This window comes from Megalobrama amblycephala, linkage group LG6 (genome assembly GCF_018812025.1).
Source record: "Megalobrama amblycephala isolate DHTTF-2021 linkage group LG6, ASM1881202v1, whole genome shotgun sequence".
NCBI lineage: Eukaryota > Metazoa > Chordata > Actinopteri > Cypriniformes > Xenocyprididae > Megalobrama > Megalobrama amblycephala.
In genome coordinates, this window is record NC_063049.1 from 22,453 (window position 1) to 49,941 (window position 27,489).

General features: G+C 37.1%; 1 protein-coding gene across 2 annotated transcripts in view; it reads left to right on the forward strand.

The window, feature by feature from the left end:
• The window catches only part of dennd4c (DENN/MADD domain containing 4C), a 43,257-nt gene extending 16,817 nt beyond the window's left edge, over positions 1–26,440 (forward strand). Inside the window, exons 4-19 of one of the 2 annotated variants that reach the window (XM_048192428.1) lie at positions 5,854–5,998; positions 9,910–10,026; positions 10,176–10,304; positions 10,673–10,822; positions 11,722–12,827; positions 16,116–16,311; positions 16,493–16,599; positions 17,784–17,959; positions 19,142–19,330; positions 20,211–20,391; positions 20,488–20,598; positions 20,878–21,015; positions 21,671–21,788; positions 21,998–22,151; positions 23,599–23,663; positions 24,084–26,440. In XM_048192428.1, coding sequence (XP_048048385.1) covers positions 5,854–5,998; positions 9,910–10,026; positions 10,176–10,304; positions 10,673–10,822; positions 11,722–12,827; positions 16,116–16,311; positions 16,493–16,599; positions 17,784–17,959; positions 19,142–19,330; positions 20,211–20,391; positions 20,488–20,598; positions 20,878–21,015; positions 21,671–21,788; positions 21,998–22,151; positions 23,599–23,663; positions 24,084–24,220 — 3,219 coding nt within the window. In that variant the 3' untranslated portion in view covers positions 24,221–26,440. The remainder of the gene's footprint in view (positions 1–5,853; positions 5,999–9,909; positions 10,027–10,175; positions 10,305–10,672; positions 10,823–11,721; positions 12,828–16,115; positions 16,312–16,492; positions 16,600–17,783; positions 17,960–19,141; positions 19,331–20,210; positions 20,392–20,487; positions 20,599–20,877; positions 21,016–21,670; positions 21,789–21,997; positions 22,152–23,598; positions 23,664–24,083) is intronic. The other variant, XM_048192429.1, reaches the window with a different exon arrangement.
• Positions 26,441–27,489: the final 1,049 nt, after the last annotated feature.

The following is a 27,489-nucleotide window of genomic DNA, read 5'->3' on the forward strand; positions in this document are numbered from 1 at the left end:
GATTTAATAAATAAGAAGCAAATATAGCAGGCAATATAATAATGACATGGAGGTGCCGGCGCGATCACTGGCGCGTGAACTGGCGCGTCTTATAAATTAACCGAAACTCAGCGGCTGCTTGCCTCACAGACATGAGAAATATATAGAAAGCTTGAAATGTCTACTTTTAAACGAAATAATTCAAAACGAAAAGAAATAGGCTCTCTGATGATCATCCGAATGAAATGTGCATTCTCTCTCTAAGCGCGTCCACGGAGATGATGAGAGTCAGTAATGTCAACTTCATCTTCGCAGCCGACACTGATTCAGAAAACATTAGTTTATTAATAAACAATTAAAATGTCTCCTTGCTGTTTTTGTCACTTTCATAATCATTACTTTTGCAGGCTTTTTATGGCAAGCTTTATTTAGCATTTTGCTTCGCAACACCCACAGGATGTGTTCGTTTTGGCGAGTCCATCGGACCCACTCTGACTATGGTTAAGATAAACATCGTCACTATTTTTAGTTAATTAATAAATATTGAAATAAATTGTAGATAGGACATTTGTACATTTTATTTTTTTTTATTATTTTTTTATTATTATTATTATTTTTATTTTTATTTTTTTTTTCCCCTCTGTCTGGGCCCCATCCCGCCAATCGGGCCCTAGGCACGTGCCTAGTTTGCCTTTGCGTTAATCCGGCTCTGTGTGTGTGTGTTTGTGTGTAAAGACATTATTTTTTAATTATTTTACTTGAAAAAAACAAAAACAAAGACAAATAACTTGTTTTATTAAGAAACTGAAAAATTAGTTGAGTTTTTTTGTATTTTTGGTTTAAGGGAAAAACTTAAATTAGTTTATGCTTTAAAATTTGTTTCGAATGTGTGGACGGCCCCTAAAATACTCATTTTGGCTTTGTCTAAAACAACATTGAGGAAATTTTTATTTATTTGTATTTATTTTATTATTAAAAGGCCTAAGAAAAACCTCCATGATACAACATGTTTCACTCACTATTACAAGAAGATTTTTTTATTTTTATTTTTTATAAATAATAGCATAATTTATTGTTTCATTGGAAAAACCCAAAATATCACAAAACAATGGAAGGGATCGCGCCGGCGCCTCCGTGGACAAGAGAAGTGTGTTGTTGTGCTCTGCATGAGACAGCTACAGTGGCAAGAAATATATGAAACAACCAAATAGAAAAATTGTAACTAATATGCAGAGCAATAGCCTACACCAGATGAACTGCGTGATGGGACATGCAAGACATGCTGAGTTGAACGGCGTTTCAGGGCCACTCATGCGAAACAAATAGGCTATTAAAGAATAATCACATACCCATGAATAAAATTACGATTTGTGATTTGTGTATGATGATTTGTGTACCGGGAGGCTATTTTCTATGATGATTCCGTATTTTTTTGAAATATGAAACTGTTATACTTGTTTTTGTTTGTTTGTATGTTTGTTTTTACATATTATGAGAGAAAAGAGTCCGATGTTTTTTATTCAATCTTTTTTCGTTTTTGGCTAAATATTTTACAAGTGTAAAGTTAGCAGGCTAAAAGTAAACATTTATTTAACCTTTTACTTGAAGACTTAAAGTAGGTTATTTAGGCTATTAAGCTTTTCTGATTCTTCATTCAGGCTAGTGAGTTCATGCCTATAATTTAATGTCTTACATTTTAAAAACCGAAGCAGCACAAACGAAAATTTCGCCGACACAAACCAGCACAAACAAATGAGACTATTTTGGACAAATTTGGAGCATGTGGGGGGGCTGGGTGACTTGAAAATGACCTATAGCCTATATATATATACTTTATATATATATTTTAAAAACCAAAGCAGCACAAACGAAACTTTTTACCGGCACAAACGATTTTGAGCGAATTTGGAGCATGTGGGGGGCACCGGTTTTAAGCAAACTGAATGTAAAAACATTTTTCGTTAGGCCTACTTTATATTTAAGATTAGCCTGTCATTGTTGCTTTTTTTAACGGCACAAACTGAGCACAAACGAACAGCACCATTTTGTAACGATTTAAGAAGACATGGGGTGGAAATTATTTGGTTTTTATTTTTTTTATTTTTTTTAAAGTCAAAAAGTCATCATTTAGGGATTCTTTTAACGGCACAAACCGGCACAAATCGAGCACAAACGAACAATACCGGGTTGGAGCAATTTGGATGGCATGGGGGTGAGTTACACTGTTCATAAAACATTTTTTCATTATATTTAAGAAGAGGTCTTAGATACAGTGTTTGTTTTAACGGCACAAACCAGCACAAATCGAGCACAAACGAACGACGCCAGTTTCGTGCGATTTAGAGGAAGTGGGGTGGAGAATGACGTCACAGCTCCCGAATTAAATTTGTTATATCTGTGGAAGGAAAACAGTTACAGTGTTTGTTTTAACGGCACAAACCAGCACAAATCGAGCACAAACGAACGACACCAGTTTCGTGCGATTTAGAGGAAGTGTGGTGGAGAATGACGTCACAGCTCCCGAATTAAATTTGTTATATCTGTGGAAGGAAAACAGTTACAGTGTTTGTTTTAACGGCACAAACCAGCACAAATCGAGCACAAACGAACGACACCAGTTTCGTGCGATTTAGAGGAAGTGGGGTGGAGAATGACGTCACAGCTCCCGAATTAAATTTGTTATATCTGTGGAAGGAAAACAGTTACAGTGTTTGTTTTAACGGCACAAATCAGCACAAATCCAGCACAAACGAACGACACCAATTTCGTGCGATTTAGACGAAGTGGGGTGGAGAATGACGTCACAGCTCCCGAATTAAATTTGTTATATCTGTGGAAGGAAAACAGTTACAGTGTTTGTTTTGACGGCACAAACCAGCACAAATCGAGCACAAACGAACGACACCAGTTTCGTGCGATTTAGAGGAAGTGGGGTGGAGAATGACGTCACAGCTCCCGAATTAAATTTGTTATATCTGTGGAAGGAAAACAGTTACAGTGTTTGTTTTAACGGCACAAACCAGCACAAATCGAGCACAAACGAACGACACCAGTTTCGTGCGATTTAGAGGAAGTGGGGTGGAGAATGACGTCACAGCTCCCGAATTAAATTTGTTATATCTGTGGAAGGAAAACAGTTACAGTGTTTGTTTTAATGGCACAAACCAGCACAAATCCAGCACAAACGAACGACACCAATTTCGTGCGATTTAGACGAAGTGGGGTGGAGAATGACGTCACAGCTCCCGAATTAAATTTGTTATATCTGTGGAAGGAAAACAGTTACAGTGTTTGTTTTAACGGCACAAACCAGCACAAATCGAGCACAAACGAACGACACCAGTTTCGTGCGATTTAGAGGAAGTGGGGTGGAGAATGACGTCACAGCTCCCGAATTAAATTTGTTATATATGTGGAAGGAAAACAGTTACAGTGTTTGTTTTAACGGCACAAACCAGCACAAATCGAGCACAAACGAACGACACCAGTTTCGTGCGATTTAGAGGAAGTGGGGTGGAGAATGACGTCACAGCTCCCGAATTAAATTTGTTATATCTGTGGAAGGAAAACAGTTAGTGTTTGTTTTAACGGCACAAACCAGCACAAATCGAGCACAAACGAATGGCACCGGTTTGAAGCGATTTGAACGACATGGGGTGGAGAATGACGTCACACGACCAAAAAAATAATGCTTAATATCTCAAACACCAAACCAGCACAAACGTTCGTTTTTGCGGCACAAATCAGCACAAACGTAGCACAAATGAATGACATAGTTTTGGGGATTATTTCGCTTTATGGGGTGCCAACTTCACGGAGGTGAGATACCTATTGTGCAAACAGATCAAATCTGAAGTACATTAAGGGTAACACAAGCATTTGAAATTGATTGTGAATGTTCTTTTCGACTGGAATCAGAGGCACCAAAAATTTAATAATGCCCATAAAGGTTGCCAGGTTTGGCAGACACGTACAGTACATTAACATTGTCATCATCTCCAAAACAAACAACAGACATCCTGTATTTATCAAGTCCATGCTAGCTGTCGGTTTACTTCTGCACATGCCGATCACCATCTTCTCCAGTCTCCTGCATCTTCTCGATATGAAGCCGATCACTTTCTCCAGCCTGGTGGAGCATAGTCTCAGCTGGCTGCATTGTGTTTTTCCTTACTTCCTTGCTTAGTGTCTGTGTGTGCGTATCAATCAGCTCCTGAGCTCTTGAATCAGTATATTGTGTACACAAGTTCAGGCACTAATGACACTGACTTATTACACATTAGGAAACGGATGACTCAATTTTCAACAACATGACAACATCCTCTTTATACAGTGTCATTACTGGTATTAATAAAGAGAAGAACTGATCATTTTATTTGCGAATGAGACAGTCCTTACAATGGCTGACACCCTGATCAGTGCCCTAACTACTGAACCAGGGAGCTGACTGAAACACACCCTGTGTGTTTAATGCTGGTGTGGCCCTGATGGTGTCCAGTCGGGGTCAGTCTCCATATCTTTAAGCAGGTTGACCTGCAATGACATGAAAAGGTTTTTAGCTACATATCATAGGACCACAGCTGTAAAAAGTAGTCAGAAAGTTATAATATGGATACTGAGCAAAAATATGTCATACCCAAGTATATAAAATGAAAATTTAAAAAGCTTCAGCAAAATTGTAAGAATTAAAAAAAGTAGACATATATAAGTAAAGGGATTCAGTTTAAATTCCACTAATAAACTTCACTACTTGATTGTTGTTTCATAGCACATGCTCAAAAGTCGTGCTCAAAAGTTTACATACCCCTTGCAGAATCTGCAAAATGTTAATTATTTTAACAAAATAAGAGGGATCATGCAAAATGTGTGTTATTTTTTTATTTAGCACTGTCCTGAATAAGATATTTTGCATAAAAGATGTTTACATATAGTCAAAAAATATCTGAATTTATAAAAATGACCCATTCAAAAATGTACATACCCTTGATTCTTAATACTGTGGGTGGTTACCTGGATGACCTGTGATGGTTGTTCATGAGTCTCTTGTTTGTCCTGAACAGTTAAACTGCCCAGCATTCTTCAGAAAAATCCTTCAGGTCCTGCAAATTCTTCAGTTTTCCAGCATCTTTTGCATATTTGAACCCTTTACAGTAGTGACTGTGTGATTTTGAGATGCATCTTTTCACACTGAGGATGACTGAGGTTCAAACATTCACTGATGCTCCAGAAGGAAACATGATGCATTAAGACCCGGGAGGTGAAAACTTTTGAATTTGAACATGAAAGATAAATTTTACTTAATTTGTCTTCCGGGAAACGTGAGTATCTTCTGTAGCTTCCGATGGGCAATACTCAATTAAAAAAATTATATATTTAAACAAAAGACAAATTTGGACATCTTCATCTTGTTCAAAAGTTTTCACCCCCCAGTTCGTAATGCATCGCGTTTTCTTCTGGAGCATCAGTGAATGTTTGAACCTTTTTTAATAGTTGTGTTTGAGTCCCTCAAGTAAGAAACCAACAAGATCTTGCCTCGTAGTAAAGTTTTTGAAATTTCTATCGTGGAATGTATTATTGCAGCTTTTCACACAACAAAAGTGTTTTCCCCCCCCCCCCCAAAAAAAAAAAAAAAACCTCATAATTTGAGAGACTGTTTTACATGTAATTGAAGGTCAAATTATAGAGTTCATTGTGGTGATGCCCTCTAGTGCCTCTGAGCCTGAAGGCATATTCATGCAAAACTCAAAATTTATTACAAGATGCATTAATCGCATTAGTAAAGCAATACAATCATTACAAATGTCAGTGTGTTACCATGTTTTTACCAGTTTGTCATGGTTACTCCTGACCTGTCAATGTCTGTGTTTTGTGCAGGCTGTCCTGGAAAGTCCTTGGCCAAGCCGTAACCGTAGTGGACTCTTCATGTGGACCAAAATGCGGAACCTGGTGCGAGGAGTGGTGCAGTTTAAACAAGCATTGCGTGGGACAGCTCTTAGAGGTCCTTCTCTGATAACCACAGGTTCGAGTTCCTTCCTTTGTATGCTCTTGCATTTGAAATGTTTATACATTGTGGCCCTATAGCTAGGTTGTTAGATACTGGTTTATGCCCCTGTCCCTGCCTCTGCTTTTGATATGCCCCCTTCTGGTCATCTTTTAACCCTGGAGGGTATACGTTTTAGCCCCGCTTCTGGTCAGACGGAATGCATTTCCTATTTCCCACTGTAGATGAAGATGCAAGTTTTCCTACTATTAAAATGTGTGTTACAGATTATTCTGATGAGTAACTGAATTAATATTATATTATAATTTTAGGTCTAATGTTCGTAAATGCCAGGTTGACACTTTTACTAGCAACTGTTGTCCTCAAAATCAAACAAGATCATCATCACCCATACATAGACAAAATGTTGAAAATGTCATGCAGTTGAAACAGGAAAAAGTTGCTATGGCAACACAAATAGTTTGTCTACATTGTAGATTATGGGCCCTATTTTAACGATCTAAACGCAAAGTGTAAAGCGCACGGCGCAGGTGCACTCAGGGCGTGTCCAAATCCACTTTTGCTATTTTAACGACGGAAAAACGGTCCGTGCGGCGGGGCGCATTTTTGAAATGGGTTGTCCCTATTCTCTTAATGAGTAATGGGCGTAACGTTCAATAAACCAATCAGAGTGTCATCTCCCATTCCCTTTAAGAGCGAGATGCGCTCGCGCCATGGCGGATTGCTATTTACATGGCGGAATTTGTTAAGTGGCCAGTCAATCTTTCAGTCGTCTGCGTTGGATTCAGGCTTTCAAATAGCTCCGCGCGATGAGTCAGTTAATATATATGTGTGTGTATTTGCACGATTGTTCAATTAATTAGCCAATTTCGTTCATCATTATAAGTAGTAATAGGCTGAATTGAAAATAGGTAGCCTCATTCTAATACACGCAATAACTATTCATCATTACATTTTTATATTTATGTAGCATACACAATAATATTCTTTTACACTGTAATCCTTTTGTTTTTAATATTTGGCATGTTTGTGTGATGCGCATCCCTGTGTGTAATAAGCAAAGTCAACACGCACTGTGGACGCGCCCAGAGGTGCAGTTTCTACCAACGCGCTCTAACAAAAAAATATTGCTCCATTGACTTTAGACTTTAGACCAGGTTTGAGTTGGTCTATGGCGCAGTCTATTTTCAGCTCCTTAAAATAGCAATGCGCCGGCAATGCGCCTGAACACACCTCTTTTTTAGACCAGCACGCCCATGGGCGCACTAACTGGCGCAAATGCATTTACTAATTTAAGGACGTGGCGCTGAACGGGAAAACGCGAACGGCGCCGGACGCAAACTAGCAAACACACTTGCGCTGCGCCTTGCGTCGCATTGCGCCGGGTGTATTATAGGGCCCTTAGGCTAAATCCACTGAATTGCCATGCATTTTACATTTAATTGCCACAGACCAGACACATTATAATCGCTAGCAGGCTTAAGATCCAATTAGCCATATATAAAGTGCTCTGGAGGATATGAAGAAAGACAACACACATTATATTAAGTAAAATGGGAGAATGATCTTAAGGTAGTGATATCTGATGAGAATTGGGCTGAAATACATGTAGAAACACATAGAATGACATGTAGTAGAATCTGGAGAGAATATAATTGGAAGGTGATTAGTCGTTATTTTTGAACACCCCAAATCATTGCCTAATTTAAGTCAGTCCAATGCCTCTTGGAGGGAGTGTGGAGAACAAAATAGCCACGCATACACATCTTTTGGGACTGTACAATTCTAGTCCATTACTGGACAAATGTATTCGGTTTCTTTAATACAATTTTTCAGGTTAATTTGCCCAGAGACCTTTTAATAGCTATTTTGGGAGTTAAACCAGATTTAATAAAAAGCAAGAAGAAAAGGTACCTCCTACGAATACTCCTAGTTGCCACAAAGAAGAACATCACAATTAAATAGATCCAGAAAGTGCCACCGACACTTGAGAAATGCTTACGGACAGTGAGGGAAATCTATGGGATGGAAAAAATAATGTAGTTTAAGACTCAATTTGAGTCTGTTTGTTGAACAATGGAAACCCTTAATGCAGTGGCGTAGGCCCCCTCATTAACATGCAGGCCCCCCCAGATTTCTGAACGATTTGTTATTTTTTATGTTGATTTGTTACACTAATGCATATGCTGCGCGGTAAAATGCAACAGCTGTTTTTAGACTTATTGGTTTGATTATTTCACGTGTTGCGCGTAGCCTCTGTTGTTATTATCTTTGCGCGTGAGAGTTCATGATTATGTGGTGAGTGGCAATGTGAAGCGGCACCCGAGGCTTCCCGTTTCTAGGACGCTGTGCGCGCTCAAACTTTGTTATATGTAAATCAAACATGCTTTTTCTCTAGAATGGTCTTCTCTCCAGGATTTAATGTTGCTAGAAGCTATTAACCATCAAACTTACATAACTGACTGTTAAAATAACACCTATAAATTGTAAAGAAATTAAGTATCTTTTTATATAATAAATTATATAATAAATCCATGTACAAATTATATCATTTTCAAACTTAGCCTACTTTAGTCAGCCAGCTATCTAGATATTTTTATTATCTATTTAATATATTTAATTAAAGTTAAGTGCTTATTGTAGCCTAAATGCTTATTGAATTAGGCTATATTTAGCGAACCACATACTGATCATCAAATAGTACAATATCAGCATGAGTGTATCAAATGGTTACGAGTCTGGATAATCTGTATTTTTTTTTAGAATAGAAATAACGGTTTTTCCACGATTCAAAAAGCAAATTACACAATCAAAACTGAAGAAAACGTGTTTTTTTCTGCTGTAAACTTGGCCAATTTAACATGGGACTCAATGAGATTCTGCTCTGTTTTGGAGCCTGTCCCTAGTGGCCAGTCGATGAATCGCAGTTTAAGTCACTTCCGTATTGGCTTCACGAGAGAATGGGGGAGGTTGCCGCTTGGCGCAAATGCGCCGGCGCGCGCTGCATAATTACTTTATTACAGCTTAAATAAAGCGCAAAAGAAACTACGAGCAATAACCGTCGTTTGAAAATGAAATTGCCAAACATGCGATTAAAGCTGCCTCAAAACTATGCATGCATGTATTTGTTGACATGGTTTTAAAGCTATTGTTATCCAATTTGTTGGTCTTAATGTCTTAATGCACACATGTACACCAAGGAAATCTAAATTTTCTCGGGGGAGCATGCTCCCGTACCCCCCTAGCAAACTACATTTTATGACTTCTGTAATTATGAAACGTTAGACTGCGTACATGTTCTATAAATTCTATCTAATGAAATCTGAGGTAAACGTGTATTTCTACAAATGTGCGCACTTTGAGAGTAAAAGTTTGTATATGTAGTATGCACTGTGATCAAAAATAAATGGGACTAAACGCGATTGAATGTAAAGGTTTGTGTCTCGTTATTCTATTAATAACTACCAATTGATTTTGCATTTCTTTTAGAAATTAAGAATTATTAGTGTCATTGTAGTCATTATTAGTGTCATTGTAGTCATTATTAGTGTTTTTTATATATATATATATATATATAGCGGCCCCCTCATTTTTAGATGGGCCCCCCCAAAAATGAAATTCTGGCTACGCCACTGCCTTAATGAAAAAGCTGAGTGAGATATGGGGAGGACGTTTTTGAGCACACTTTTATTAAATTTTCTTCTTTTTTTCACTCCTTAATTTTTTTTAATAGTTTGGCTGGTTAACTTTTTGTCGTTTTTGAATATTTTGATCCCATCCAAGGTTGTTGTTCTTTGTTTATTGGTTTTGATGGTTTCGTTTTAGTGTATTGTTACTATTTTTTTTTTTTTTTCATTTCTTCTCTTTATTCTTCTTGTCATGCTTTATCATTATGAAATGACTGTGAAATGGTGTGTATTTTCATACAGAGCTTTCAGCAGGTACAGCAGCAGGTGCTGATGGAGACAGACTGAGTCATGGCAGTGTAGACAGCTCAAATGAACCTATTGTAGAGGAACACATACTCTTCTCCCACAGCCTTATAGGTGAGGATGCTTTTAACAGTCACTATAATACAGGTACTGTAGCCTTGTGTGATTCAAATGTATTTTGCGTGAAATTAAATATAATTTTATTTACATTTCCATGTTTTGTATTGTTGATTGAGTATGTTTTGTGTTTATAATTTCATAAGCCGGTCAGTCTGATCAGGGTTATGGATCTAAGGACGAGCTGCCCCAGGACCTTGCAGATGGACCTGTAACCTCTGCTCCTCTGTCTACCAGCCACACCAGCAACAGCAAAGCAACCAGGACCCAAAATGGTACTGAACTGATTTGTTGTACTTTATATAGCTAATTAAAATGCACAGGAAGTACACTGAAGTACACTGAAGTTCATGCAAATTTGCAATAATTAAATAATAAAATTGTCCCACACTTTATGGACCTAATATTTCATTTTTAAAAAAAAAATTACTTTCCACAGAATTACTATAATACAATTTTCACTCTTGTTTATACAAATGACACCAATGTGTTTTGTAGGTGATATTTTATTATTGTTGTTTAATATTGCTTTAATCACATGCATTAATGTAGTTCCTTTTACAACCTTAGATTGTCCATTATAATGTACATTGCCATCAGTATAATTTCTCTGAGATAGATTCCTCTTTTTGTCTCTTTAAAGGGGATGATATTGCTAGTTCTGTAGACAGTGTTGTAGCTGTGACGGAGCCCCCTAGCCCTGCTGAGATGGCACCTTTTGTAGCCAGCATTGTTAAACTGTCCACTGAGATCCCTGTCCACTTTGACAGCTCTACAGGCAGGGAAGAAACTGGTCAGTCACTGGAAATGTATACTGATATGATTATTAATGACTAGGTTGTTCTTTGGCCCTGTTTACACCTGGTATTTAAGATTTTAAGCATTTTGTTTGATCGGATCACAAGTAGATGAGGCAGACACCTATTTACCCCTGGTATTTTAATCTTTTTTTTTTTTTTTTTTGTACACTTTCGACCATTTCTGTCCTGATTTCTTTGAGGGGAGGGTCTATGGGTGGATAAATGTATGTTTTTTTCTTTTTTTAGATTTTTCAATCTAATGTTCAAAATAAGCTTGCACAATTTACATATGAATGCACATAGAGACGACGGAAAAACACATGGAGAGCAGCGGCTTTTTTCCTGCTCTGATAACAAGAACTAAACCACCTAAAAACCACCCTGAACGAGGTGAGCGTATGTTAGAAATCGGGAATGGTAAGAGAACATTGTGCTTAGTACGTTTTTCGTCTTCAAACCAAACTTGGGTCTTCAGCTGACAAAGTTTAAATCCTGTTTGGCTAGCGCACTTCCCAAAATGTTTACACATTAGGTCAGTAGGTGGAGAGTAGGCTGTTCAAACAAATTCAACCACATGAGCATCTACACTATGAAAGCAATCCGGTCAAAAGCGTTTTTTGACTACCTCTGGATGTGGTCAAAAGTGGAGAAGCTCAGAAAGTTTTAGACCCTGTTTATACCTGTATTTAGCGTCATCTACTTGTGATCAGATTGGCAAAAGCACTTCTTAATACCAGGTGTAAACAGGGCCTTTGATGCAGCATTAAATTTATGCAAAACTTTTGCCTTGCCAAGCACTGGTATTTCTTTCTAGACAAGCAAAATCTAGCATTTATTTAGGGCTTCATGAAATAAGTACCATTGCTTTTGTTGTCTTCCATGTCTCCAATAGGTGTTTGTACAGGTAAGCTCTTCATGCCACGTAAAAAGAGTGAAGATGTCACCCTGCCTGTGGAGGATGATTCTGCAATCCCAGATTTACATGTCTCGCAGTCTGGACAGCAGCAGAGGGTAAAAGCCTTCATGGAGCGCAGCTGCAGTTTCAGTGCAGAGACCAAAGCCGGCATGCTACAAAAGAAGGGCAGTCTGGAGCTCAGCGCTGATCACATGGGCGCTGATGCAAAGATCCTCGCAGCCGTGTTCTCTGGCAGCCTGACCCCTCCTCCTTTTGCAACCATCGCTCCCTTTAAAGAGTTTAAGATGGAGGCTACACTGAGCCCTGCCCTCCAGGAAGAGGAACATGAAGATAAGCTGAAGAAGGAGCACAAAGCATTCAGTTCTGCAGAAGAGAAAGTGGAGAAAAGTAGAGAGCAGCAAGATTCCGTAGATGCAGCAACATCCCAGGGGAGTGAAGGAGTTGGGCGGACCATAAGCACTGGTTCCTCCTCTTCTAAAGCTGTGGAGAGGGAAGATGTAAAGGTGGGGGCAGATCCTCTCTCACTCCTTGCCTCCGAATCTGAGGATGCAACCTCCATTCAGAGCCAGGAGTCCACACGGCCCTTTCCACCTGTGGTGTCAAGGAATCTTGCAGATGAGATTGAGATGTACATGAGTGGTAGACCCCTAAGTGGTAGCTCTCCCAGCATGGAGTTGCAACAGGGATTAAACCATGAATCAATTAACTGTCCAGACTCTCCTGCAGTTATGCAGTCTTTGGAAAGAAGATCGAGCCTTCCGATTGGCCCAGTCAAAGTGGCTAGTTCAACGGAAACAGCGAAACGTAGCCCTGCCGTCACACGCTCTAAGACATTTGCATTCAAATCCCCTAAGACCCCAGGCTCTGCAGGTCAAAGGTCATCATCACTGACTGCGCTTGTAAAGTCATCACAGAGCAGCTCACTGGGATCCGTTATCAACTCCATATCAGGCATCAAGATGGACTCTCTCCTGTTGGGGCCAAAAGTAGATATGCTTAAGTCAGGTATGAAGCAGGCAGCCAATGTGGCCAGTAAGATGTGGGATGCAGTGGCCTCAGCTTACTCCTACTCAGATGATGAGGTGAGAGACCAAAAGAAAAAATTTTGTTAGAAAATGGAGGTTTTCTTGATCAGAGATCATGATGTAGACAGATCAAAATTATACCAACTACATTAGAGAGGGAAACTTATCTTAGAAAGAAATAGGTCAGCAAAGTACCTCTTCAATGTTTCAGTAACATTCTTATACTGTTGTTGAATTCTTGATTGTGACTGGTTAACATATATGGTGTTCTTTGATGTTTTAAATGAAAGCCAGGGATAGACAGAAGGTTAAAACAACAAATGTCAAAACAACATTCCTACCTTCCTGCTGTTTGTTGAGGGCAGTCGCTATTACAGGGTCGCGAATTTTATTTTTATTTTGTTTCCTGAGGTGCACTCCATGTTAGCAGAATTTTTCCCTCAAAACCAATTTATACTGTGATTTTAACCCTCTGATTTAAACACTCAATTTTTTTTTTTACGTAATAAAAGCCAAGAAGCAGAAGAATGAGTAATTTTTGTTGCTTGGGTTCAATAAAAGATGTTTTTGAATTAACAAGCAAGTTTTAAGGTTTAAGGTGAAACTTACAGTATGTTTTTATTATACAGTGACCCATTTATTTTTGAAAAGATCAGGTGAAAATTTGATTTCTTAATTCATGACCCCTTAAATGTAGCACCCATGAAATATGACAATCCTCTTGTGAGGGACCCTCTTTCCAGAATATAAAGGCATCTATATACAGTGCACAGCATAAATGAGTACACCCCCTCTGAAACTTTTGAAAGTCAGCAATTACTCAATTACTTAGAAGACATGTTAGGGTTCTTTAGAGATATAATGTTCCAGCAAGTCTGCTTAATCAATTACCAAAGAAGCATGTCAAAATTGTTCAGGAAAATAAAATTTTCTTATCAAGGTGACAAAATGTTGTGTAGCAAAAATGAGTACACCCTCCTAAAAGTTACTAAATAAAACAAAATAAAAATTTTCTGGTGTAAGTTTAAGGCAATGTTTGATCAACAGGTAAGTATGTTTAACTAAAACATTTAAAGAGAATTTCTTTACAGTTAAAAGTGTTATATAGCCCACTGAATCATTCTCAGACTTAATGCTGACAACAATGGAACCACTTGGGAGAGAACTGTCAGGAGACTTATTTCTTAGCACAAAAGAGGACGGTGGTACAAGAGAATTACCAAATCATTGTTTTAAGTGTGAAAATTCAAAAACAATGGACTTGTGACAAGGCCCCTGAAATAATCAGGCCTTCATTTCGTATTCATTTAGTGATGAGGGATTTTTTTTTTTTTTTGCTAGACAAAGAGCAGGAGAAATACCAAGTGAGTGTCTCGGAGCCAGCAAAAGCTATAAAAAGAGTGACTGTTTATCTCACAGAGTAAGATGCAGCCTGAAGAAATGACGTGCATGGTTGTTGTTCTCACTGGAACTACATACTGTAGCCAAAGCACAATAAAGCCATTTCCAAACCCCATATTTACAAAATATAGATTCTGGGAATCAATACTCTGGTCTCATGAGACCAAATCATTCATTTTGGATCTAACAGCATCCAAAATGTTATAGTGTTGCTAGAGGAGGAGTACAGTGAGAAGTGCCTTGTTCCCACAGTAAAGTTCAGTGGTAGTAAAGCTCTTATATATGGATTTATGAGTGCTGAAGGTGTGAGGGAGTTGTGCTTTATCAATGCTGTCCTGAATTCCCACACCACTGTGTAATTTAATACACAAACTTTAAACAGTAGATGTTACCCTTTGCTCATTCCCTGCATTGTTGGGCATTTTTTCAACATGGCAATGAGGATATGCATTCTCCCAATGTCAGAAACCTTCTGTGGACATGTATTGCACTCAGTCTTAACACTCTTTAGCACCTGTGGGGGTTTCTGTAGAGACAAGTTGAGCAACACTCCCCATTAAAGATCAGGGCATTTAAGGAGCTCATCAACCAGGAGTTAAACAGGACAGATGTGACAATTTGTTATGAACTTGTACACTCCGTGCCAAGAAGGGTCAGAGCAGTATATTCAAAATTATGGAGGGCATACTAAGTGCTAGAATATTATACATTTGTTAAATTAAATCTAGGATGTACTCATTTCTGCATTTCTCAGTTTTTATTATGTATATATTATGTATATGTTTAATACATTTTAGTTTTGCCATCTTTGCATGAATTGTATTAGTGATCATAAAGAAAATACATCTTTTGTATTTGTTCAGAGGGGGTGTACTCATTTATGCTGTGCACTGTATATAAGGAAATAACTGACAACGGGCCATTGAATATTAGAAAAATAATGCACACCTGAGATGGTAATGCGGTCATGACGCTAAGCGGTGTGGTGTGTAACGACCACACCGCTTAGCGTCATGACCGCATTACCATCTCAGGTGTGCATTATTTTTCTAATATTTCAATGGCCCAAAGTCAATTATTCAGCTTATAATGTGGTTACCAGACCACAAGACATTGTTTAAATGTTTTATTTCAAGGCATTTGTCAGATTTGTGTCCATAAAATGCTCTTGTATGTAGGGCAAATGTTTTACGCATCTCATCCCAAGCCTCTTTTGCTAATTCCAATACGTCATTTGTAGCGGAGGCCTGAGCCATTGATATGCAGAATAATGCAGTTTTTGGAGACAGATTGATAGATTGCTTAAGTGTGTGTGAATTACCTCCTAGTTAGCAAAGTACACTCTGGCTAATTTGTTTGGTCAGTGTCTTTGTGAATTTTTGTTCTTTTGAAGTTGTTGTAGGCTGTAAGGACCTTTGAAATAACTGAAATCATTTGGCGAAGTGATATGGAACTGTAATGCGGTCAAGACCTGCCTGGAACTACTTTAGCTTTGTGTTTACTTGAAAATAATTAAACCTTAAAACATTTGTCAACCAATCAGAATCAAGCATTCAACAGGACCATATATGTTCATGTTTAAAGACCAATTTGTACGGTGACAAAAATAAAAAAAAAATTATATTGTAAAGATGTGTTTTTTTAACCTAAATTAAATAAGTGGCTTATATATTGTCATTGTACTTTCTCCAATTTTTTTTTTTTTTTAAACATTCTAGAAATCCTCTTGCCCTCAGGGGCCTGGACCCCAGTTTATTTTAGAGGACTAAAATACTACTCTCTCATAAACAATATATGTGGATTTAACATCAGTTATCAGTATCAAAACTTCCTTGTGTGTATGTGTTTAGTACCAAAGCTAAACTCTTAAGCTTTCCAGTGTTTCCTTATTGTAAATGTTCGACGTGTTTAGTCTGTACTATATTTTGGATGTCTGTGATTCAGGAGGATACCTCACAGCCCCGAGACAGTTTCCCAGCAAGGCTAGAAGAGCAGTTGATATCTGCAGAGGGAGCAGCAGAGAACACTTTACCCAGAGGCCTGATGCCCAGCCTGGCCTCAAATGGGCTCACGCACAGCAATACCAGCCTGGGTGGCAGCAGTGATAGCAGCGATACCGGCCGCGCACAGCTGTCGACACGTAAGGCTCATACACAGTACACATACATCATGCTGTATGCCCTCTCTAAAATACATGCATCAGCATGAGGAAGATTTATTTTTAATTTAAAGACCATGTTATGTTATTGTAAGGTTAATAGTCAGTAGACCCTGTTGTTCTATTTGAAACGCATTTCTCTCTTTGCATTTGTTCTTTACAGCTTTGACTCCAGGTCGCTCAGTGAGAGGTGCAGACTCAGAGAGGTCTGAAAATAGTTCCTCTCATCATGCCAGCACCTCCAGCATTTACCAGAATTGTGCTTTAGAGGTGAGAGCAGCGCCCTCTGCTGATACTCAAATACAACATCAAGTCAAGTCAAGTCAAGTCAAATTTATTTATATAGCGCTTTTTACAATTGGTAATTGTTTCAAAGCAGCTTTACATATTAGAAGCAGAGAAAAAAGAGAAGTGGTTAAAAATAAGCTGTACAAGCAAGCGTGGTAATATGTAACATATACAAGATGGTGCTACATTAAGCCAATGTCGGCTGACTCCCAGGGGTGGAAAAAAAACCCTAGGAGAAAAACCCAGCATGCTAACACTGGGGAAAAAAGTCCTAGGAGGGAAAAAACCCCTTGGAAGATATATATAATATATGTAAATGGATATGGAGATCAAAATCTGAATTATAAATTTTTATTATAGAGATTAAAAATAGATTATATATAAATATATGTAAGCGGATACGGAGATTAAAAATCTGAATTATAGATGCAGCCAGAACTGGATCTGTAGGCCCATTGTCTCCTGGGCTACGTTGTAGTCAGGTCCAGACACAGGTTCTCCATCTGATCTGGATACGGCCTGGATCCAGCACCTGGCAAACCTCAGGATAAGCAGAGAGACTGATATTAGCGTAGATGCCATTCTTATTCTGATGTACAGGTATATCTAGTGTTATAGGAAATGTTCTCGGTTCCGGCCGACCTAATTATTGCAGCGTAACAATCCTTTAACGGATTTGAAAAATTTTAATGTATTGATAATGTGTTATGTGTATGCAAGACCAAAGAGATGTGTTTTAGTCTAGATTTAAACTGACAGAGTGTGTCTGCTTCCCGAACAATGCTAGGAAGATTGTTCCAGAGTTTAGGTGCTAAATAGGAAAAGGATCTGCCGCCTTCAGTTGATTTTGATATTCTGGGTATTATCAACTGGCCTGAATTCTGAGATCGCAATAGACGTGAAGGACTATAATGCACCAAGAGCTCGCTTAGATATTGGGGAGCTAAACCATTTAGAGCTTTATAAGTAAGTAGCAAGATTTTAAAATCTATACGATGTTTAATAAGGGAGCCAATGTGACAGAACTGGGCTAATATGGTCATACTTTCTGGTTCTAGTAAGAACTCTAGCTGCCGCATTTTGGACCAAATGTAGTCTGTTTAAAAGCCGAGCAGAACAACCACCCAGTAGAGCTTCAGAATGTACTTCATGTTTCTTTTTGACAGGTTCTAATGTCCAGCTGCTCTCAGTGTCGGTCTTGTGAGGCTCTGGTGTATGATGAGGAGATTATGGCGGGCTGGACAGCTGACGACTCCAATCTCAACTGCACCTGTCCTTTTTGTCAAATCTCATTTCTCCCTCTGCTCCATGTTGAGTTCCATGACTTGCGCGCTACATCAGGGTGAGTTATTAAAGATTTAGGTCAGTTTGATGCTGAACTATACAGCACAAACATTTTTTAAAATCACAAAAAAAAAATTATATATATATATATATATATATATATATATATATATATATATATATATATATATATATATATATATATTTTTTTTTTTTTTTTTTTTTTAATGCATTAATTATGCATTGTTATGCATTTTATAATACATTGTATGATCTCATGTCATGAATAATTGCAACCACAGTTATAATACATTATAATACTTATCTTTTCATTAAACTCACCTTTAAAAAAAGTATAATGTATTTAAACACGACAATCCACCAATTTCAATTAGAATGTGTTTTAACCTTGGGTACATTTATTTATGAAAAGATATAATGCATTTAACGTACATTATGAATACCTTTATAATGCATTATACATAAAGGCTTTTAAGTAAAATGTTACCATATTTTTAAAAGTATTTTTAATATTTTTATCACAACACACATTATGCATTCACAACTGGGAAATGTAAACATACTTTGATACCACAGTAATGATGTATATTTTCGACATGTTTACTCTTTTGCAAAAAAATCTATAACATTTTTCAGCTGATAATGTTCAGTGGGCAAAAGGATAGCTCAACCCTAGTTTATATAATTTTTTAGACCATTGAGTCATGTCTCACTGTATATGTTCAGTGTTTTGCACCACAAATACAAAACATTTTACTGGACTTTGTGATCAATTCGTGTTTTTAAATGTAAGTTTCACAGTTAGAAAACAGGAGAAAAAATAAAATTTTGTCATCATTTACTCACACTCATGTTTTTCCAAACCTGTATGAGTTTCTTTCTTCTGTTGAACACAAAAGAAGATATTTTGAATAATGTTGGACAGTTGATCAGAGAGTTGACGGTAGCTATTGACTTCCATAGTTTTTTTTTTTCCTACTATGCAAGTCAGTGGCTACCGTCAACTGTCTGGTTACCAGCATTCTTCAAAATATCTTCTTTTGTGTTCAACAGAAGAAAGAAACTCATACAGGTTTGGAAAAACATGAGGCTGAGTAAATGATGACAAATTTTTTGGGTGAACTATCCCTTTATTAGTTGTGCTTAGTAACAGATAAACATCTGTGCAATTTTGATTAATAGAAAGTAATATTAACCGCTGTGTATTTTTGGTTTACAGCTTCTACTTGACAAGCACATCAGGAGACAGTATCCATAGCTCCAGCACACAACCGGCCACCTCTGGCTCCTCAGAAGTGAAAGCGGGCTGTTCTAGTGAGCCTCCAGAACTCATGAGCTTTCCAGAATCTCCGGAGGACAGCAAGGGTCCTGTTGAAATGCCTGTTGCTCAAAGTGGAACCCCAAAGATGTATGTAAACACAATCCTGAAATGTAACATGAACCTTACCTAATTTGTGTTTGTTGGTCCATGAGTAAATATTGAAAGCTTGATTTTGAAACCAGAAGATAAGAGTCTGTGCCAAACACCAGTCATAGTAGCTACGTTTACATGCACCCAAATAAATCTTAAAGAAATTTTGATCAGATTAAAATGGGTGGTGTAGACCTGAAATAATTCAATCAACAGGAAAAAATTAAGCATCCAAATGCTAAAGTCTGACTATTTTTTAAATCGGATTAAAAAATACCTTGCACATATGTGCAGTGTCATGATGTGTATATTTACATACTTTTTTCTTAATACAAACATGCATATGCTTAAGTCTGACTGAATGTTTACTAAATATTTGCTAAAAAAAAAAAAAAAAAACTTCTGACACCTCTTTTTACAAGTATGTCAGCTTTCTTTTTAGATATGTCATAAAGGCAAAAATGGCTATTATTCTCACGGAAGCTCCAGTGACTTTCTCTGGTTCTAAGCTTGGCAACTGGGCACTGCTCATGTGCTGAAGTTTTGTTCAGAAGACGTGTAATGCACATGTAAAAAAGTAACAAGCAACGCATAGGGTTCATAGGAACAAAACTTTCAGACTCTGAAATCGGATTGTATTAATTCTGGTTGATTGATGAACATGAGTGCTTGTAAACTCACACTAAGCTCGGCATTACAGAGAAACACAGAAGTAAACTTTATAGTTTGGACATATTAATGTGTTGTTTAACCACAACTTAAATGTTTTGTTGCTGGAATTTAGAATTTATTTTCTACTGATTAGGTCAGATGGGAATGCTGATGATGTTTTTGTCATAAATCAGATCACATTATGAATTATGACTTTGCACTCTAGCCTTGTACCAGAGCCAGTACATTCAGACCCCCTGGGTCTCATGGAGAGACAAGCTGAGAAACGCAACACTTTAACCCGGAGCAACAGTGTGGGAGGCCCAATGCAGAGTCTGGACTTGATCCAAAGACCCAATCATGGCATATCCACCACAAGCCTGCCCAACAGCCTACAAGAGGTGGCGGTAAGTGAGCATCTTCCAGTTAATCATACTTCATTTTTCAAGAATCATGCTTATTGCTCATAGTTGTTTGATTAATTGTTTATTTTGTTGTTCCAGGACACTTTGGGTCAAAAGTGGCCCAACCCAAAACCAGTTTCTGTGCCGTATCTCAGTCCACTGGTCCTGCGCAAAGAGTTGGAGTCGCTGTTAGAGAATGAGGGGGATCAGGTATTCAAGCATGAATTTACAATAACCTTTTGATGGTTCAGTAAACACATTCATAAAATGTTTCCCTTTCTCATTTTAAGTCTGTGGCAAAGAGCTCCAGATCATAGCAAACTTACACTGTGAACCCTCTGTAAGCCTCTAGTTGTGTTAAGTGTGTACCAACAAGACAGAAAGCAAGAAAGCAAGTCTTCAAATGTGCACAGGACAACAGCCTGTTGTCTTGTAATGTGCTTGGCTTTATGTATTTTCTTTGATTCATCCATTTCCATTATCTCTCAGGTAATCTATACCCATAAGTTCCTCAGTCAGCACCCCATTATCTTCTGGAACCTGGTGTGGTATTTCCGCCGTTTAGATCTGCCCAGCATTCTACCTGGACTCATCCTTACCTCTGAACACTGCAACAATGGAGTACAGGTACTTGACCTTCATTCACATTGCCGTCTTCTTACTGACTGCTTCAGAATGGTCTGTGTAATGCTTTACAATTCAGTTCAGACCATACAGTGCAAATGCAATAATAATTTTTAAAAATTATGGTTACTTCATAAATGAATAATTGTCATTTTCACTCCTTTTTTCAATTTATTTACTTATTTACTTATTCGTTATTACTTTATATTGTTGCATACCTGATGCACCCAAATGATTTTGGATAATTAACCGAAACAAATCATGAATCTGCTACTCTTAACTAGTCTTGCAGCATATGACCGGCGAACCACTATTGTAATAAACAGAGTTAATGACTGTGACTTAAGTCACAATTTAGCAAAAGTAAAATTGAAAAAAGGAGAGAAAATGGCAATTAACCATTGATGAAGTAATCAGGGGAAAAAAGTAAAATGAACACATAGTTTAATTTCTTTATGTTTGCATTTGCACTGTATGGTCTAAAAACTGATTTGTGAGGCATTACATGGACCCAGAATGAGCCATCATGTCTTTTTCATTCAGCTCTTTATGAAAATATACCTAATATTTATTGAGTCATTTTGTGTATTTCAGCCCAGTACTTACTTGATGAACTGAACTGCATGGTAATGCTCCCCTCTCTGTTTTCTTCCTGTAGCTGCCACAGACATCTCTGTCTCAGGACAGTAAGCAGGTGTTTGTGCAGTTGCTGTGGGACAATGTCAACTTACATCAGGAGCCCACCGAGCCCCTCTATCAGCTCTGGAGGACCTTCTGTGAGTACAGCAGGGGTGCTTTAAGAAGATTTATTTGTTCAGTATTAGCATCAACACATTAATGTTCATTGTCATGGCTTTTAGAAACAACAAACGAGAATGTGCACATCTAAATAAACTTGATAAATAGTGTAGAAAAACCCTAATGAATGGACTGCCATTAGGCTACTTCATGTATGACACTGAATGTGAGTGTCTTTGTCATGCAGTGCAAAGGAAGGGAACTCTAGCCCCCACTGACCACCAGGAGACTCGAACTCTACTGAACAGCATTGTACGCAGCATTCAGACGAACGATGTTTACGGCCCCATCAACATGCTTCTTAGGGAGATCAAGAAACACCCGGAAGTTAAACGCCAGAGGTTGGACATGCATTTTATATCTTGTATATATGACTAGTTCAGACATAAAACTATAGATGGTGCAGACTGATAGGTTATTTACACACAATTTACACACAATCACATTGTTTACTACATGGCACAAGGCTGACTGACCTCTGTTGCTTCTGCAGCCAATGAGTTTGCTTGCTTAACATTTCATTAGTCTTATTTGGTGTTTGATGTGAACTGGTCCTGCATTAAATTCATTTCCAGAGGCATTTTTACCTTTTATAATGGCAATTTATATGACTTCCCTATTAAATGTATCTGTGTTGTTGTGTATGTAATACTTAAATTTAACCAGTTTATTTGCAGTGTAAAGTCATCTTTATACTGCAAATGTGACATGACGTTTATTTACACATACTTTTTAAAGTTGCTTAAAGGTGGCATTACATTACACAGTTTTGCATAATTGTAATAGCCTACAGGAGGTATATAAATTATAAAATTAAAAAACAGTATTATGACACATAATTGTTGATTACTACTACTTTTGAAATAATAATTCTTAATGTTAATTAATAGGATACATAAAAAATGTCTTGTATTTATGCGTTTGATCTTTAGAATGAAATCAAACGATATAATAAATGTTAAGAATATGAAACTGTGCTTACGTTTTACTGTATACAGTGCTAGCACGTATTTTGGGTTATTACACATTATGTGCACTGCACATTTTAGCCCATTTCAAGACTCCAAGACCTCAAATATAGAAGCTTCGCAATTGGAAGGCTCCGTCATCAAGCTCCATCGAAGGTCTCAATTTGAAGGCAGCCTTCTTTTCGCATCCTTCATTTGGCTTATTTTGAAGGATGCATCAAGTGTATCTTTCGTGTTCTCCAGTCACCCACATCCTTTGCAAACATTCCAATTCACAAAAAAATAATTATCAGAAAATGAATTGGCACTGAGCTTGTCCAATTTCACTACGTAATGCAAGACAAAAAATTTTTTGGAGATATATATATATATATATATATATATATATATATATATATATATATATATATATATATATATATGAGAGAGAGAGAGAGATGTGATTTGATATAATGAAGAATACATAATCAAAACGGGCTAGCACTGTACAATAAAAAGTAAGCACACTTCAAGGACTGCCATCATTTCGTTGTAACAGTAGTCACAGAGCTAGAATCTTACGCATTTCTAAGATAATCGCTCTTCTGCAGCAGCAATAACAGCATCTTTCGTAATAGATCTAGTACACCAAGATCTAATCATATCCAATAATATGCTAAAACTATCCCAAGAGTTTTCACAAACTTATGAAGATTAATATGCAGCTTAATAATAACCCTGTTGTTTGTGATCACCAAGGTCTAGCTCATTCACACTCATTTTGTCATATACGAGTCTAATAATATCTTGCGCTCTAATGAACTCTTCTTTTCATGTCCAGGAGTATCTATAGGGAAATTTTGTTTCTGTCACTTGTTGCTTTAGGAAGGGAGAACATTGATATAGGTAAGTGAATGCAGTTCTTCAATTTCACATGAAAGTGATTTCACTACAGTCATTACATTAATTTAATAAGTGCTTATAGGGTGAATCTCACAAAACCTGTAAAGAACATGTAAAAAAAAAAGTTAAAAGTTGTATTTGCATGAAGCGTATGTTTAGGACCATTAAGATGCAGTTTTTTTTTTTTTGCATTGAAACAGAATTTGTTTTTATGACGTAAATTCTCGTTAATGTAATGTGATTTTTTTTTTTTTTTACATATTTAATACATATGTAGTACATATTTATATCTCATTATATTATTTGTTGGACTAGTTTTAATTTATGCAAATTATTTTTTCCTATAGAACTCTTATCCTTGAATCATATCCTTGAGATATTCACTTCTTAAATATTTTTTTTTACTTTGTTTTTCCCTCACAGAAGCATTTAATCGTGAATACCGTCTTGCATACAATGAGCTCAGCGCAGAACAACTTAAAGTCCTATCCCCCATTGACAGACCACCTAGCAACAGTGTACAGTGGTGCCTCAAGTGCTTTGGAGCCCCGTTCGTCTGATCTGCTCCTCCGACCCACAGTAACTGTAAAAACCCTGTAAAAGTCAGGGACAGGATTGTACAGTAATATCTTTAATTTGCACCATCACCTGAAATGGTACTTTTTTTATCATCTACCAGAATAAAAAAAAATTGGCGTCTTTGCTCTGAAATTCCTGAGAGTGTCATGGCACCAGCCGTACAGCGGGTAAACACTGCATTTTACTGTCAGTCTTCAGATGTTGAACACTGTCACTTGTGTGTGAGCCCTTTTCAAACTACAGTGGAAGTAAATGAAAGACCTGAGTGAAAATGAAAAATCTCACTGTAAGATGTCTCTCTACACCGCCTTTCACTCTAGCTTCTCTCTTCAGCCGACCTGTGGAAGGAGTCTGTGGATATGAAGAGAGCATTCTGAAGAGAGGTGTCAGTGACAATGATCTTATTTGATGTGCACTTTCAGAAATGGTTGCTTTATCATTCTCTATTGTTGCCATGTGTTTTTATATCTATATATATTTTTCTATATTGGGATATTTGAACTGTTGCCTTTCTCTAAGTGAGGGATCTTTGACTAGATTTCTGTGGAGTCTTAAACATGTAGCCCTTCGACATTAATGTGGGCTTTCAGTTTCAAGGAGAGAGGTTTGTGTGTGTGTGTGTGTGTGTGTGTGTGTGTGTGTGTGTGTGTGTGTGTGTGTGTGTGTGTGTGTGTGTGTGTGTGAGTGTGAGTGTGTATGTGCGTGTACATTAGATAGACCACACCTTAAAGTGATATAATGTGAGAGAGGACAATCAGTGAACAATGAATTCCAGAACATTCCAGGAAGTGTCTTAAACAGAGGCTAGTATCAATATGATGGTATAGTGAAAAACTGTTGATTTGTTTTAAAAAAAATACATACCTTAGACCTAAATGTAGGATAATGTATTGTGGAAAATAACGTAAAATACATCCAGAATGGAGGAGATGATTTATGAAGTAACTCTTTTTATTAATGCATTCACGCACATATACACACAGAGGGTTTTTTTCATATATATATATATATATATATATATATATATATATATATATATATATATATATATATATATATAAATACACATGCTTTGATTAAAAGACATAAAAGAATTTCATCATCTGTATTAAGAAATGACTCTTTAACACAGAAAAATGTCCATAGAACCTCAAACAAGAATATATCTCAAAATATTTTTTAAACTTTCTTTTTAATCTGCTAGATGACTTTAGTTATGGCAATTTAGTGTCCATTCATTTTATTGAAATCTTTTTTTTTCTGGTCCCATTGTACAAGTGAATCCAAAGGATGTAAAAATCTTCAAGTCACTGCCATTAGCGAATGAATCAGTGAGATCGAAATAGTTCTTGTGCCTTGTTATCAAGTCAAGGTAGGACTTGTGGATTTGTAAAAAAATTAAGATTAATTTACTACTAATAAATTAACATGAGCAATTGGTCTGCCTTTATCATTTTAATTTATATCCTTACTCTTTTCTTTCAGTGAATATACTGTATGTATTTTTTGATAGTCAGTGTAAATGAAACATTGTCCCTTATTTGTGGAACAAGCCAGGTGCAAACTAAGTATGTTAAATTATTATTGTCTTATCATGATCAAGTAATGTTATTGTATGTGACGCATAACAGGACACTTTTTGGCTTCATCACTGTTTACAAATTACAAAATCCATAGAACAACAGAGCATACAAATCAATAATAATAACCCATAATATACTATATATATATATATATATATATATATATAATAATTTTTTTTTGTGAGAAGAGAAAGTTTGGCGTATCATCATTATTAGTCTTGTATGCTTGCATCGCATGGCCACATAAATTAGGAAAAACTCTGATGCACCGAACTGTTGAGAATTATAATCACCTGTAACTGTATCATATAATTTAATCTGTTCTGCTCATGTCTCACCCATAAACAGCAGTCCCATTCTTCTGCATTAAGTCTTGTTATGTACAGACTAACACATGGGCTGCATCCGAAAACTGAAAAATGCCTCTACAGGCAGGATAACAAGGTAGGAAGGTAACAAGGCACATCTGAATCCAATGATCATGCCACATCCTGTCTCCTGAGATTCCTTCATCTGATCGATTTTTGAAGGCAGCATAGATGTATCCTTCGCTGCCTTTGATATTCCACAATCCTGCGTGTTCTATGTTGAGCTAAAAAATAAAGATGGTGTCTGAAATTTGAGGTTGGTGGTCAGTTTGTGTGTAAAGTGTACATTTTGTCCAACTTTCCCCACTTTTGATGACATTTCTAGCGAGAAGTTAGTATTGTAGTAATTAAATATTCAATGTGTTGTCACCAAAGCGCTCTGTTTTATCTATCATTAAATTGTTATGCTGCCTTCATTAAAGGGTTAGTTCACCCAAAAATGAAAATTCTGTCATTTATTACTTACCCTCATGCCATTCCACACCCGTAAGACCTTTGTTAATCTTCGGAACACAAATTAAGATATTTTTGTTGAAATCCGATGGCTCCGTGAGGCCTTCATATGGAGCAATGACATTTCCTCTCTCAAGATCCATAAAGGTACTAAAAACATATTTAAATCAGTTCATGTGAGTACAGTGGCTCAATATTAATATTATAAAGCAACGAGAATATTTTTGGTGCACCAAAAAAAACAAAATAATGACTTATAAAGTGATGGCCGATTTCAAAACAATGCTTCAGGAAGCATCGGAGCACAATGAATCAGTGTATCGAATCTGCTGTTCGGAGCGTAAAAGTCACGTGATTTGAGCCACTGGCAGTTTGACACGCAATCTGAATCATGATTCGATACACTGATTCATAATGCTCCGATGCTTCATGAAGCAGTGTTTTGAAATTGGCTCCCTATGCAGGCCTCACGGAGCCATCGAATTTCAACTAAAATATCTTAATTTATGTTCCGAAGATTAATGAAGGTGTGGAATGGCATGAGGGTAAGTAATAAATGACAGAATTGTCATTTTTGGGTGAACTAACCCTTTAAGTCTGTCCGAAATCAGGTTCGTGAGGTACCAACGCTGCCTAAGTCATTGCTTGACAGGGCAGCGAGGCAACAAGTCAGCTGCCTAGGTTTTCGGATGCAGTCATGGTCCTGATTTGGCCAACTGGAAAATCCAAAATGAAATAACATTGTGTTTGACAGACTATGATGAGCTTTAGAGCCGACATGAAATAAAGATTCACCCTATCTATTTTCTGAATACTTGTTATTAATGCCTGCATATGTTCAATTAA